This window comes from Vulpes lagopus, chromosome 5, assembly GCF_018345385.1.
Source record: "Vulpes lagopus strain Blue_001 chromosome 5, ASM1834538v1, whole genome shotgun sequence".
NCBI classification, from domain to species: domain Eukaryota; kingdom Metazoa; phylum Chordata; class Mammalia; order Carnivora; family Canidae; genus Vulpes; species Vulpes lagopus.
In genome coordinates this window covers 10,789,491-10,804,088 of record NC_054828.1, presented here as the reverse complement: position 1 = coordinate 10,804,088, position 14,598 = coordinate 10,789,491, and the positions used below count along the sequence as shown (strand labels likewise).

The 14,598-nt window shown below is 59.5% G+C and overlaps 1 protein-coding gene across 3 annotated transcripts; it reads left to right on the top strand.

Moving 5' to 3' along the window:
• Positions 1–213: 213 nt before the first annotated feature.
• On the top strand, positions 214–13,496 carry SH3BP1 (SH3 domain binding protein 1). 3 transcript variants are annotated; one of them, XM_041757570.1, is made up of 18 exons: positions 214–1,373; positions 2,571–2,613; positions 2,847–2,951; positions 4,007–4,083; positions 4,388–4,499; positions 4,612–4,688; positions 5,188–5,332; positions 5,873–5,941; positions 6,102–6,192; positions 6,626–6,771; positions 7,323–7,434; positions 7,794–7,875; positions 7,962–8,042; positions 8,490–8,606; positions 9,324–9,421; positions 9,975–10,146; positions 11,189–11,283; positions 13,263–13,496. In XM_041757570.1, exons 1-18 carry the CDS (start codon positions 1,315–1,317, stop codon positions 13,409–13,411), a joined length of 1,830 nt encoding a protein of 609 aa, XP_041613504.1. In that variant the 5' UTR covers positions 214–1,314; the 3' UTR covers positions 13,412–13,496. The 3 variants fall into 3 exon arrangements, with proteins under 3 accessions (XP_041613504.1, XP_041613502.1, XP_041613503.1); XM_041757568.1 differs by having other exon boundaries at positions 230–1,373; positions 12,630–13,395; XM_041757569.1 differs by lacking the exon at positions 2,571–2,613 and having other exon boundaries at positions 235–1,373; positions 12,630–13,395.
• Positions 13,497–14,598: the final 1,102 nt, after the last annotated feature.

Genomic DNA, 14,598 nt, shown 5'->3' with positions numbered 1-14,598 from the left:
TCTCCCTGGGGTCCCTGATGCCGAAGGAGTCCAGGGGTTCAGAGTAAGGAGACCCTACTGTTTTTTCCTAAGGTCTTTTTTTTTTTTTTTTTTTTGGTAGATTTAATTTATTCCTGAGAGACAGAGAGAGAGGCAGAGACACAGGCAGAGGGAGAAGCAGGCTCTGTGCAGGGAGCTGGATGCGGAACTGGATCCCAGAATCCTGGGATCATGCCCTGAGCTGAAGGCAGACATTTAACCACTGAGTCATCCAGGTGCTCCCCTAAAGTCCCTCATTTTGTATTAACTAACAGTTATGAAGCACCTAGTGTATGCCCAGCTGTGTTTTGGGTGGAGGGCCAAAGAATCACTACCACTGAGTCTGGGGGCTCAGAGCAGCACTCACCTCACTGTCTTAACGAGAGGAAGGGCAAGGATTCACAAAGTCTGCTGGAAGGAGAGGCTTTAAGGACAGTGGAGAGAACTGTGCTGGGGCTGGGAAGGAGCTGGATGTCAGGGAGCTGCTCTGGAGGGTGGGGCAACCCCCCCCTTAAAGGGACAACGGGAAGAGCCAAGGTTATCTTGTCCGCTCTCCAGGATGGGCAGTTCAGTTGGCCCATCAGACCATTAAAGAGCAAGTCCTCAGTTCTAGTGCCTTGTCCAAGGGCACAAAGCAACACGGTGGCCCCAGGAAGCCGAAGTCCTGGCCAGTCTCCAAAAAGTCTCCAGTAGGGGAACAGGCAGGGGTCATCTCTAGCTCGAGGTGGCCAGGAGGTCCTTCGGAGAGGACCCCGGGCAGCACCCTTCGGCAGGCTCGGGTGCGCCGGCGCGGGCTGGGGAGGCCTGCGGGGCCCTCGGCGTCGCGCGCGTGCAACCCTCTTTACCTTTAAGAGGGGTGCGGGACCTAAACCCCCGGCCGGGGGCTGGCGTGGGGCGGAGCCCAGAGTCCGGCCGCGAGGTGGCAGGAGCCGGCTTACCTGCTTCCCGCCACCGGGCGGGGCGGGGCCGGGGGCGGGGCCGCCACCAACCTGTGGACCGCCCGGCGGCCGCCGGCCCGACGAGTCGCGGGGACCGGCCGGGGACCGCGGGGGGCCCGGAAGCCGGGGGCGAGCGAGCAAACAAACTTGGAGAGAGGAGTGACCTGGGGGCCGGGGGCGGAGTCGCCGCGGAGGGGGCGGGAGCGAGCGGCCGCCCGAGCGCCGCCGGCCCAGGAAGCGGAGAGCGCCGCCCACCCATCCGGGGCGAGCGCGGCGCTGCGGGCGCAGGCAGGCTGGGCCGGGGGCTGCCGGGCCCTCGCCCCCCACCGTGACCCCGCAGCCCCCGCCCGCGCCCAAGATGATGAAGAGGCAGCTGCATCGCATGCGGCAGCTGGCCCAGACGGGCAGCTTGGGACGGTGAGTGTCAACCCTCTCCCTCCCCGCCCCACACTCACACACTCACCCCCGCCGGACCCGAGCGGCCGTCGAGGGGCGGGGAGGCTGGGGACGGCGGGACAGACACCCTCGGACCGGCCAGAGCCCTGCCGTCGCTCCCCCGCCTCCGAGAGCCACCCCACGTCCCGGCCAGAGCGGGAGGGGCAAGGCCCTTTGGGGAAGGGGGCACCCCCAGCCCTCTGCGTGCAGGGAGGATCAGGGATGCTGGGTCTTCTCGGCCTCCATGAGCCTCTTGAGCGAACGGTCCTCCCTGGCCTCACTTGTCCCCTCTGTACAATGGGGACAGCTAACCATCTCTGGTCGCCTGGAGTGGGGGCGATCGGGGGCAATTGGGGGCGATCGGGCCCCAAACCTTGGGGAGGGAGAGGAGACTAGGTCCCTGTGGTGGGAGGAGGGGCCTCTTGTCCTGCTTTGTGCCTCTCCCCCTCCACCCCACCCCCCCGCCCAGAGGCCTCCAGCTTCTCTATCTTGCTTCTGCTTTTCCCAGCCTCAGGTGGAAACATCCCCAGGTCTCTGTTCTCACCGGCTGGACCCCAGAGCCGGTGGAGTGGAGGCCAGAAGTTTGGGGAGCTCCCAAGGCCTGTCTTCTCTCCTCTTCCCTCTGTGTTGGGAGTTTCCCATTCTCTGGGCCCAGGGGAGGGGACTGAGAGTCCAGAGGCCTGGCTCTAGTCTCCCACCGCATGGATGCCTATGTGAGCCTAGGCAGTCAGGCGCCCTTGCTCTGGGCCTCAGTGTCCCCAAGTGTCCCTGAACAGGGGTTCAGGGCTTGCACACCACTGCAGTCCTGACTCCTGCATGACTGACAGCCCAGGAGTCTGAGCTCGCACACTTCCCGTTCTTGGGGCCTGCCTGGCCTCCTCTTCCCAGGGTCAGCAGAAGAGGCTGGGGTGGCTTCCCAACCTCACCGCCTTGGGTTTCATCCGCCCTCTCTCAGGACACAGCCCTGGGTGGAGGAGGAAAAAGCCGTGTATCCTATTCACGCCCCCATGGAATGTGCTCCGACTGGGATGAGGCAGACAGGCAGGCCACCCAGGGCAGGCCCCAAGAGGAGGGGCCCTGGAAGCAACAGGGGTCCAGGTGCCCTGCTGAGGGGGCAGGGGGAGGCAGGGGGTTTCCTAACCTGGTCGGCCTCAGCAGAAGCTCCTCCCTCCCCCACAGCACCCCGGAGACGGCTGAGTTCCTTGGGGAGGACCTGCAGCAGGTACATGCCTGGGCCAGCAGCCGGTGGCAAGGCAGGCCTGTGCAAGCTGTCAGCAGAGGGCCGCGTGAGGACGCCATTTGGGGGACCCGGCTGAGTCATCCCCCAAGCTGTTGGCCATGGGGTCTCCAGGAGGAGGGAAGAGAAAAGTGGCTCCTGCTTGGGGAAAGAATGGGGCAGTGGGGGGCAGGGGGCAACCACCTCCTATGATCCATAAACCCCGACCCCCCCTTCAGGTAGAGCAGCGCCTGGAGCCGGCCAAGCGAGCAGCCCACAATGTCCACAAACGGCTGCAGGCCTGTCTGCAGGGCCAGAGCGGGGCGGACATGGACAAGCGGGTGGTGAGTGGGGGTCCCAGGGAGTTGGGGCCTGGACAGGACACCTCTGCCCAGCGGGGGAGTGAGGGCAGGGCTGGGGTCTCCCTGCCCATCTCAGTCTCTGGCTCTGAGGGGGTGGGGCCTGCATTGTCCCAAGACCCTTCAGGCACCCCAGTGACACCGCTGTATCTCTTCACCACCCCCTTCTTGACCCTGGTCCCGTCTGCACGGACTCTCCTGAGGCAGAGCCAGGCCTCCCACAGCACCTGAACTTCTCTGTCTGGTCAGCCCCAGAGCGGACCAGAGCAGGCCTCTGAACTGAGGCCGTGTGGGAGGGCTTCCTGAAGGAAGTGGCATTTGGGCTGATATTAATACTCACCGGTATCAATCCACAGCGAGCATTTGTAGACCGGTGACTGCTAGTCTGTTGCTCAGCTGTGTCAACGTGTTGCCTCACTTACCGCTGACGACACCCCTAGGAGGAGGCTGCCCTCATTAGCACTTTGTACAGATGAGGAAATGGACACGGGGAGGTGAAGTCTCAAGGTCACACGACTAATAAGTGGCAGAACTGAGATTTAATCCCTGGTCTTTCTGACCCAAGCTGGTGCTCTTCGTAACTTGTAGGTGGGAGGGTTTTGAGTTCAGCAGTGACTAAGGCCAAGCCACAGATTCCCCTGGGGCAGGGGAACAGCCCCACTCCCAGAGAGCTCCTAGCGCCTCCGTCCTCCTTCCAGCTGTGTGAACTAGGGCAAGCTCCATGCCCTCTCTTAGTTTTCTGGTGTGGGAGGGTACTTGGTCATCCCTTCGTGCTCAGTGGATTCGTTTCTGGGAGGCAAAAAGGGCACCCCAGATGGGACAGGGTGGGGGACATGGTCACAGGGAGATGTCGCTCAGCCATGCCTGGTCATCATCCTGTCTCCACTCCCACCTAAGACTGTGGCCATCTTGGCTTCCCTGCTCCCCTGTCCATACTCAGTGCCTCAGTGGGGCTCCGTCCCCCAGGAACTCTCCACGTGCTTGGGTGGGGTGGAGGGAGACCCAGCAGGTGCTCACAACCAGGCCTGCCCTTCCTGCAGAAGAAGCTCCCCCTCATGGCTCTGTCCACCACGATGGCCGAGAGCTTCAAGGAGCTGGACCCCGATTCCAGCATGGGGTGAGCACAGACAGGGCCCTGTCCCTCACCCAGAGATGCCAAAGGGGGATCTGAGCTGGGAGGGGGTCCAGGTGTGGAAGGGCGTCCACAACAGGAGGATGACCAGGCTGAGGGTCGTGTCTGCACCGGAGGGCAGTGTCCAGGTCAGAGAGGGCGGCCAGGTCTGGGAGCGTGTTTGGCTCAGAGAAGATGTAGGAGAGATAGAAGGGGCAGGAGGTGATGGGGAGGGAGGAGACCCCCAAGTGTTTCCAGATGGGGGTGAGGAGCTGTGGGAGTGCTGGGCCCACTGGTGTTGTGTCCACAGGAAAGCCCTAGAGATGAGCTGTGCTATTCAGAACCAGCTGGCCCGCATTCTGGCCGAGTTTGAGATGACCCTGGAGAGGGATGTTCTGCAGCCACTCAGCAGGCTGAGTGAGGTGACCCTCCCCACTTCCCCATCCTCACCCCATCCCCAGCCCTCCGCTCCCCCAGCCTCAACTCCTACCTCCTCGGCCCGCTGACCCCCTCCCTCCCCGTGCCTACTCCCAGGAGGAGCTGCCAGCCATCCTCAAGCACAAGAAAAGCCTGCAGAAGCTGGTCTCCGACTGGAACACCCTTAAGAGCAGGTGGGAGCCATAGGCCCTGGGTGGGGTCCGCACCTAGGTCAGCCTACAGAGGTGGCCAGAAGCCACACTAGGAGGATGCAGCAGGGACCACTGGGTAGAGTTAGTGTGAGTACTTGTGCACACATCTAGCGTTTAGGAACGCATGTCGTGAGGGCACCTGTAAGAGTGCCTCTGTGAACATGTGTGTGCATGTGCTCTTGCCAGCTGCACGTGACCCCAGAGCCTCGGATAGCCAGGAATGATCCTCCAAGATCCCTGGCCTGCAGGAAGCCCCCACCCTCCACTCTGGAGCTAGGTGGCCATAATCACCAAGCCCACCACCAGGGGGAGGCCCTGAGCACTCGCGACTCAGGCGTGGGTGAGGCCCAGGGCCAGGGGAGCTCTGGGATGTTCATCCCTAAACCCTAGAATCCTGGGTGGGCAGGCATATGGAGGGGACACTTGGATCTGGACGTGCTGCAGGGGGACACTGACCACCCCACTTGGGGATCATTGCCAGGCTCACTCAGGCAGCTAAGAACTCAGGCAGCGGTCAGGGCCTGGGCAGTGGCCCTGGAAGTTACAGCCATACAGCCACAGCCACCAAGGTGGAGACACTGAAGGAAGAGGAGGAGGAGCTGAAGAGGAAGGTGGAGCAGTGCAAGGTGAGTGGGCGCCTGGAGCTCCCCGGCTGTGAGGGGGCAGCAAGGGCGGGCGGGTCCCCTCCCCATTTCACAGAAGAGGAAACTGAAGCCCAGAGAAGTGTTGTGCCCACCCAAGGCCACACAGCTGGGAAACAGCAGAGCCAGGATTCGAGTCCAGGCAGTCAGCCCCCAAGCTCTGTGCTCAGCCACCAGCTCATGGCCTCTTCTGTCTACACCGCACACATGATTCCTGGGAGGCAGGGACTTGTGTTTGGCGTGGTCTTGGCGTGTTTGTTGAGTGAGTCAAGGAATGAACGGTGAATAATGCAAACAACTGTGCGAAGGTGTGCGGCACAGAGATGAGGGCTAGAGGCTGTAAAAGCCCTTCAAGAGTTCAACGGGTTCCCGTGTCCCCAAATGCAAACCATAGCAGAGAGAGAACTGGCCAGGCCCTCCATGTATGACTTGGACAAGTCACTAACCCCTCTCTGTGCCTCAGGGTCTCAGCTTGCCCCCTGGGCCCCAGCCTCACTGGTGAGCCCTCCCCTTTCTCTCTCCAAGGATGAGTACTTGGCCGACCTATACCACTTTGCCACCAAGGAGGACACATATGCCAACTACTTCATCCATGTGAGTTCAAGACTGGGCTCCAGCCGCTGGAACTCAAGGGTGGACATCAGGGGCCACTGGGACATCCTTCAGGATGTGGAAGGGAGGGGTGTGTTCTCACGGACTCCAGGGAGGCACAGCTTCCTTCACTCCCCCGGGGGTCCCCCTCTTGTCTCTGCAGCTTATGGAGATTCAAGCGGATTACCATCGCAAGTCTCTGAGCTCGCTGGACACAGCTCTGGCTGAGCTGAGGGAGAACCACAGCCAAGCAGGTGGGGACACAGGCCGGGCCTGGCCCCACACCCCCGACCCAGCCCCGCTCAGGGCATGCTTAGAAGCTTGCGCTCCATCCTGAAAGGCCATAGGGAGCCATGGATGAGTTCGGGGCAGATTCGTTCTGATTCGATTTGTGGTGGAGAGGTAGTCTGCTCTGTGAGGATGGAGTGAAGGGGGCAAGACAGGAGTCCTTTAGGAAGAAGGGAGGCGCCCTGGAGCAGGGCAGAAATAGTGGAGGTGGGTGGATTCCAGAGAGATGCCGGGTGATTTCCAGATATGTGGCCTGGAGGGTTGGGTGGGAGGTAGTACCACTGGCCTAGGCAGTAGCCCTCGAGGATTGGGCGGGGGGGGGGGGGTTGCCCTGGCTGCCCTGGCCTGGCTGCCAAGGATGGGAGGACCCTGGGCCGCTGATCTGTCTCGTCCCTGCAGACCCCTCCCCCTCGATGATGGCCGCCCCCTTCTTCAGGGTGTATGGGGTGTCACTGGGAACCCATCTGCAAGAGCTGGGCCGGGACATCGCGCTGCCCATTGAAGCCTGCGTCAGGATGCTGCTTTCCGAGGGCATGAAGGAAGAGGTGGGGCCCAGGGGGCAGGTCAGGGAGGGGCACCTGGTTCTGTGCCACCGCTCCACATACTGCTCCGGCTGTGGTTGTCATCCCACCATTAGAGCCCAGGTGTCTGTGAGGCCACAGCCTCCGGAGGTCAAGCTGACACTGCCTCCCACTCAGTGATGCTCGTGAGGCAGCCATTGTGCTATTAAGGCCTTGACACTTAGTTATCCCCACAACCCTTCACTGGCTCCACTTTCCAAGGCGGGGACGGAGGCCAAGAGGAAAACATGCCCAGTGGCACACGAGGGGGTGGCAGTGAAGCTGGGCACCCCCCATGGTGCAGTCACGACTGCACAGGCCCTTATCTGTCCCAGGCACCTGGCTGTCACTCGTCCTCAGCTCCTTTCCTGAGGACAGACCCTGAGGAGGCCAAACTCTACTCAGAGACGTCTTGACAGTACTGCCAGCCTCCTCTCTCCCTTCCACTCCTATCCAGACACCTGTCTCCCGCCAGGGTGTCCGTCCCTGCCCACCCCTCCGTGACCCACCCCCGCCCGTTCCCTCTCATACCACAGGGCCTCTTCCGTCTGGCCGCTGGAGCCTCAGTGCTGAAGCGCCTCAAGCAGACCATGGCCTCGGACCCCGGCAGCCTGCAGGAGTTCTGCTCTGACCCCCATGCTGTGGCAGGTGCCTACTCCCAGGAGCCCAGGGAGGAGGGGGCCTTCCCCCCAGATCCCTTCCCCGTAGCTGCCAGAAATGCTCCTGTGATGGTTTGGCTGAAGGCCTGATAATCGAGCCCTCAGGAGGCGGGTTCATAAAGGGGGGGAGTCCGTGATGAACCCCCTGCAGTGCATGTACATTCTCCTGGGAACAAGTCCACTGGACTTCATCATTTTCTCCAGAAGACTCACGGCCCAAAGAAATGATCAGACCTGCACATGTTAGTGTGAACGAGGGCCTAGTTCCTAACAGACAGAGAGAGCTAGGCACTGGGGTGGAGGTGGGGGCTTCGGGCACTGTGTCCAACACCCCCACCACCATTTCAGGTGCCCTCAAGTCCTATCTGCGGGAGCTTCCAGAGCCTCTGATGACCTTTGACCTCTATGACGATTGGATGAGGGCAGCCAGGTGAGGTGGGAGCTGGGGAAGGCAGGGCTGCAGGGGTGGGGCCCTGGGGCCCTAGACTGGCTCACCAGGTCTCTCCCTGTCCCCAGCCTGAAGGAGCCAGGGGCCCGGCTAGAGGCCCTCCAGGAGGTGTGCAGCCAACTGCCCCCGGAGAGCCTCAACAACCTCAGGTGAGCCTGAGCCTGCCCCCTTGGCCTCAACAGTATTTCCGAAAACACACCTAAGATGTGCTAGTCATGTGTTTTATACTAGACATTGAACTAAACCTCTGAAGCCACATCACCTGGCTTGAAATTCCCACCTCTGCGGCTGTGTGGCCCTGGCCAGGTGATTTGACCTCTCTGTGCCTCAGTGCCCTCACCTGGAAAACAGCGTGGCAGTCCCTACCCCACAGGGTGGCTGGGGGATTCGCAGCTTAGCCCAGCGCCTGACACACACCTGGCACTCAGCAGATCAGCTAATTTAACTGTTAAAAAATGTTAAGCCATCCTGAGGGGGACCTTTGCCTCTCTTTGGAAACCCCAGGCTGAGGAATTCTGAGGCCTCTGGAGCATCTGTGGTGTTCGTGGCCAGAGTTTGCCCCTGTCCCTGGCCAAGCCCACCTTCTGCCTCCCCAGGTACCTGATGAAGTTCCTGGCACGACTGGCTGAGGAGCAGGAGGTGAATAAGATGACACCCAGCAACATCGCCATCGTCCTGGGGCCCAACCTGCTGTGGCCCCCTGAGAAAGAAGGGTGAGGGGCCACAGGTTGGGAGGAAGGTGGCAATCACCCACTCCAACCATCTCCTGCTTATGTTTTCCCTGGGCCTCAGTTTCCCCATCCTTGGAGTGGGTTGAGCAGCTCCTATTCTCAAGAAACTGCCGTGAGGAGCAGCCCAAAGGGAACATGGACCCCACAGGGCTTTGGAGCTAGGCGTTGGGTGATCATGGTAGGGGGGTGCTTGGAGGGCTGGGAGCCCAAAGATCTGGTTCTAGCCCCACCCCTCACCCTTCCAGAAATGTCTCAGGAAGGCACTCTCTGGACCTCCATTTCTTCATCTATAAATTGGAGAGAAACTACAAACTTTGAGGATTTTTGCTTTGGGAATTAGATGAGATAACGAATGGAGAAATGGTTTATAAGCTATAAAGTGCAGTGTGGGGTATGTGAAGGGTCATTATAATGCACCTGGTCACTGATGGCACAAAGATTCATTCATCTGCTGAGGATGATTACTTGGTAGAGGCTCCCTTGATCCACGAACTGTGAGGGGAAAACCATTCTGACTAGTGACACCTGTCGTGGGTGAAGGAGGGGAACGTCGGGCATGTGAGCAACATGCTGGCCATCTGCTGGCCGTCTGCGAGCTTTCTGAGAACAGGCACTTGATGTGATTGGGCCAGAAAGAGACTTGGGGTCACGAAGACTGTTAGGAAATGGACAGCTTACTTCTGTTCCCTTTTGCCCCAGGGACCAGGCCCAGCTGGACGCCGCCTCAGTGTCATCCATCCAGGTGGTGGGCGTGGTGGAGGCTCTGATACAGAACGCAGACACCCTCTTCCCTGGAGGTGAAGCTCCTGCCTTTGTGTTTGGGGTTTTTTTTTTTTTTTTAATTTTATTTATTTGTGAGAGAGAGCACAAGCAGGGCAGGGGTGGAGGGCAGAGGGAGAGGGAGAAGCAGACTCCTGCTGAGCGGGGAGCCCAAAGCAGAACTTGATCCCAGGGTCCCGGGATCATGACCTGAGCCAAAGGCAGACACTTAACTGACTGAGCCACCCAGGCACCCCGAAGTGCCTGCCTTTGTGAACCTATCCCTTTGTGCCCTCATCTGCCCAGCTCGGTGTCCTTCAGACTCCGCTTCAGTCCCTGGCAGCCCCACGAACTCACCAGGAGGCCTGGAGCTCATTGCTTCCCTGTTCTGAGCCTCAGTGTCTCATCTGTAAAATGGGGATGATCCTGCTTACCTTGCAGGATTGTTGTAAGGCTCACATGGGAGCGGGAAGGTGAAACAGGGTCCACATACTGTCAGGGGAAAGGGACAACGGTCCTGACCTTCGCCTAGGTTTTAAGGGCAGCTGGCAGAGGTTCTGCAAGTTCAGACCCGCTTCCTTCTGTCTGCAGACATCAACTTCAACGTGTCAAGCCTATTCTCAGCCCCTGGCCCCCAGGACAAGGTCAGCAACAGGCCAGCTGCTGAGGAGCTTCCAACGATGGTGGCAGCCGCCCCAGCCCTGGTCCCGGCCCCCACCCCGGCCCCAGCCCCGACCCCAGCCTCACTGGCCCCCAAGGAAAGGTAAGGACGGATGAATATGAATGACCCCCTTGAATGTCTTTGCCCCAAGACATCGGCCTGAGGCACCATCTCAGGACTTCCAGCAGCATTTTAGGAAAGGTGATTATTGTGTTTTCATACCCAAATACCAAGTTTCCCCATTTGGAGGGGATGGGGTGGAGAGTCAGAAGCCGTATTCCTCTCGGCCTGTGATGTGTTCCCGCGTTCAGTATACGGCAGTTTGCTGAGCACCTCCTGTGTGCCAGGCACTGTTTTAGGCCCCAGGGATTTAGGGAACAAAGGCGCTGGGCAGCTGGAATTTGTAAATACCTTCCAGTCTTCTCTTTGATCCTTTAAATCTAGAAGGGCTCCATGGTACCATGTTGCCTCCCTACCAAGTAGGCATGGTTCTGTTATCACACTGCCAGGGCCCAAACTGTGACTTTCCTCAGATAAGCAAGATAGACAGACGCTGCCCTGAAACCTTGTTTTCCTGGGGCAGAGGGAGTCAACAAGCACTCCCATAAACAGATATTGTCGTGCCAGGCAGTGAGACATGTCCCTAAAGAGAAGACAGCAGGTTAGGAGGCTGGAGTGGGCAGCTGCTTTAGGGCGTGCATCAGGAAAGGCCTCCTCGAGGAGAAGGCAACTGAGCAGAGAGCTAGCTGGAGGAAGCCAGGAATGAGCCATGGCCTCCCCTCCCGCTTCTCGGCTGCTCTCTGGCTTCTAGTGGCTAGAACAGCCAGGGAAGACCACAGGGAGGCTTAGAGCTGAGGCCCTGCTGGCCCACGGGGATCCATGGACACTGTTGCAGCCTCACACAGAAGCTGGGGGTCCAATGGACACAAACTCTGACCAAGGCCAGAAGCATCTTCTTGTGGCCCCAGTGGGGGCAGGGCAGGGGGACTATCCTGGGGACAGATCCCAGGCCCCACCACAAGGTGGCCCAGGACAAATCCTGGAAGAACTCAAACGAAGCCTGTCAACTGGGAGTCTCCCCAAGATTTCGGGAGACTTCTGGGAGGTGGCCAGACCTGACCCTGACCCTCTCCTTCCTCCACAGGACAGAGTCCGAGGCGCCCCCCAGACCAGCCTCCCCCAAGGTCAGTAGGACTCCCTCAGAGGCAGCCACTCCAGCAGAGGACATGGCTCGGAGGAGTAAGTTGGCAGGGGGGTAGAAGGTGGGCAGGGAAGGGGGGCCAGCAATCCAAACCATCTCATGTTTTCAGACAGCTGGGGAGGCCAGAAATCCGAGAGGCCACGAGCCCAGGTTTGCTGCCTGGTGCTCTGGGTTCAGATTCCAGCCCTGTGACCTTGGGCAGGTGACTTCACCATGTCTGCCCTTCCTCCTCTGTGGAAATAGAACAGTAACCACACCTACCTTGTAGGGCTGTTTGTGAAATAGTGCTGCCTGACTCATACCTGGTGCATAGTTAATGCTTGCTAAAGCTTAGCCATCGTGGCAGTTGGGGGGCATGGTGTCCAGTCCCTGAAGGGGTCCAGAGAGCGGAGTGAAGAGGAGAGAAGATGGGGTGGAGGCTTCACAGGGCAACAAGGTGGAGAAGTGGTGGAGGTGAGCAGAAATTCAGGCTCCTATGAGGCCCTGTGGTGCACTCACCTGTTGACTTGTCCTAAAGCCAAGCTGGTGAGAAGGCCCAGGGTTCAGATGGGGAGTCATTGCTGGGGACCAGGACACATGAGAGGGCCCAGCCAGCCCCAGAGGCACTGGAGTCTGCACCTGGGGTACAGCGTAGAGCCAAGGGGTAGCTGGAGCTCTGGCCCAGCAGGATAGGACTGTGACTTCACAGAGGGACCTTCCTGCAGGAAGGGGCATCTAGGGATATGTGCTCACTGGAGCACAGCCCCTCAACTGCCCCAAAGTCCTCGTGTTAGCCCGGGGAGGTCCAGGCTTTCATCCCATCTTACCAATGAGGAAACTGAGGCCCCAAGGGGGCACGTGATTTGCCCAAAAACCCCCAGTGGGTGGAGGCAGGGTGAGGACCAGAGTGCAGGCCTCCTGGGCCCTCAGCCACCTCATGAGGTTAGAAACTGGGGTGGGGTGTTTCTGATGGGCTCCTGAGAGGTGAGCGAGACCCAGGAGTCAGGGCAAACAGCCAGCAGTTCTTTATTCAACAAACACGTAGTGAACACCCACTCCGTACCCCCAACAGTGCCAGCCAAGCCCACATAGGTGTGGCCTCACATAGTTTCCCTTCTAGTCAGGGAGTCAAGCGCATTTCAGAGGGCAGCAAGTTCTATGAAGAAAATATAACAGGAAAATAGAACTAGAGCAGGGCAGCAGAAGGAGTGTATTCTAGCACAGGTGAGCGGCCCAAGTGATGAGGACACTCATCAAAAGGGAAAAAAGTCCTTTAGGAGTTGCCACGGAAAGGGTGTTCCTGGCCGAAGCAATGGCACATGCAAAGGTCCTGAGGCAGCATGGAGCTTGGTGGCTTGGTCACAGGCTGTGTGGATGCCTAACTGCCCCTGTCCTTCCTCCACAGCCAAGCGCCCAGCGCCAGCCCGGCCCACCATGCCGCCCCCCCAGGTCTCCAGCATACGTTCCTCCCCTCCAGCCCCCCTCACACCCCCTGGCTCTAGCAGCCCTGTGGCCCCCCAGGCTCTGCCCCGCCGTCTGGTTGGCAGCAACCTCCGGGCCCCCACAGTGCCACCCCCCTTGCCCCCCAATCCTCCCCAGCCCACCCGGCGCCAGAGCCGGCGTTCACCGGCCTCCCCCAGCCCAGCCTCCCCGGGGCCAGCCTCACCCAGCCCATTCTCTCTGAGCACACCTGTGCAGGGGGACCTGGGAGCAGCGACAGAGGATGGAGGGGCCCCCGAGGCCGTAGGCAGGACCTCCACCCCCCCAGCCATCCCCCCTCAACCCCGGCCCAGGAGCCTTGCCTCAGAGACCGACTGAGTGGGGCTGTGACAGCCCCCAGCATCCTGTCCCTCCCATCTGTCCGCCTGGACACAGCCCTGACCTTCCCAGGAGTGGGGTCCCCCAGCCTTTGCCTACAAGTGCCTCGGTGCCCGCTGGGTCGGCCCCACGGCAAGGAGGACTCAGGACAGTCCTCCACTTCCAGATCTTTTCCTCCTGCAGCCACCCTGGGCTTGGGGACCCCTCACCCGACTTCCAGCTCCCTGGCAGGGTCCCCGGGGAGCCGCCAGAAGGCAGGAGGGGCTTGCCTGTACCTATGGGACTGTTATTTTTCTCTTGCCAACATATTGTTTTGTAAGGCTGGTAAATAAATTATTTTGGACAAAACTGGAGCAGCTGCCCAAATGACAGTTGGGTTTTTTTTTTTTCTTTCTGCCCTCAAAATAAAGAAGCCACTTGGGCGAAAGGGAAGATACTTCCTTTTTTTGCCTCCTTTCTTTCTTCCTGTCTGAAATAAAAAGAGCCAGCATTTTTAGCGCTTACTCTGTGCTATCCACTGTGCTTTTCCATGTATGGTTTCCATAGAACCTTCTCCCTGGGAAGTAAATCCCGTTACCTTTCACAGGTTGAGGAGACCAAGGCTCAGAAAGAGACCCGCCAAACAGACACACGGCAAGGGAGGCAGGGACATGGAATCAGGACCCAGGTCTAACGGACGCCAGAGCCTGGGCCTGCTGCCCACAGCTTGAGCTATTAACTTCTAGTATGCTAGCCTCCTCAGCCAGGAAACGGCACAGTGATTTCCACCCCAGAAGTGTTCTGAGGACTACACGACACATTCTTGTAAAGGCCACTGCGCCACCCTTGCGCACAGAAGTGCCCTATCAGCATTGGCTGCTGTGGCTGCCAGTTCCCCTAACTCCTGCTGTCCGCAGACTATGCTGGCAAGGCCCCCTCGCGGAGCAGGGCTGGCTCTGTCTGCAAACCGCTGAGGCTGTTCCGTGCTGAACCTCCTCGTGGAAGAGGTGACTCAGAGAGGAGTCTTTTAGGAGTTGACCAGGTGAAAAAGGGAAGAAGGAAGATCATCCCAGGCTAAGGAGACCACTTGAGACTGGAGCAAAAGGCCAGGGCAAGAGGAGTCCTTTAGGAGTTGACCAGGTGAAAAAGGGAAGAAGGAAGATCATCCCAGGCTAAGGAGACCACCTGAGACTGGAGCAAAAGGCCAGGGCATTGGGGAACAAATTATTTGAGCCTCAGAGAGGGGAGACAGGGTGGCTTTTGGCTTTTCCCAGGTCTTTGGAGCTCTAGTTGCTCCTGGAGGTCAACTCTTCAATGCCTTCTCAGAGGTTCGCAGACAACTTGGAATGGTGACACGTGCCTCCCCAGGCGGGGACCTAGGCAGCCAAATCACCCCATGGCTGCCCTGGGCAACTGGCTACTGCTGCTGCGGCTCCTTCCCTCCCCAGGGTGCTTGAGTGCAGGCTGCCTCTGGCCACAGAGTGCCCCTGCCTCTGGCCTTTGTGCCCCAGTGCCTCTCCACCCTGGCCTTGTGTAATTAAAAAACAAAAACCCGAAATATGTCAGCCCTGCCCCCA

Coding starts and splice junctions, on each gene's coding strand:
- SH3BP1 (XM_041757568.1), top strand. CDS start 1,315: ATGATGAAGAGGCAGCTGCATCGCATGCGGCAGCTGGCCCAGACGGGC. Junction 2,952..4,006: donor CGGACATGGACAAGCGGGTG/GTGAGTGGGGGT, acceptor CCCTTCCTGCAG/AAGAAGCTCCCCCTCATGGC. Junction 8,043..8,489: donor GAGAGCCTCAACAACCTCAG/GTGAGCCTGAGC, acceptor CTGCCTCCCCAG/GTACCTGATGAAGTTCCTGG.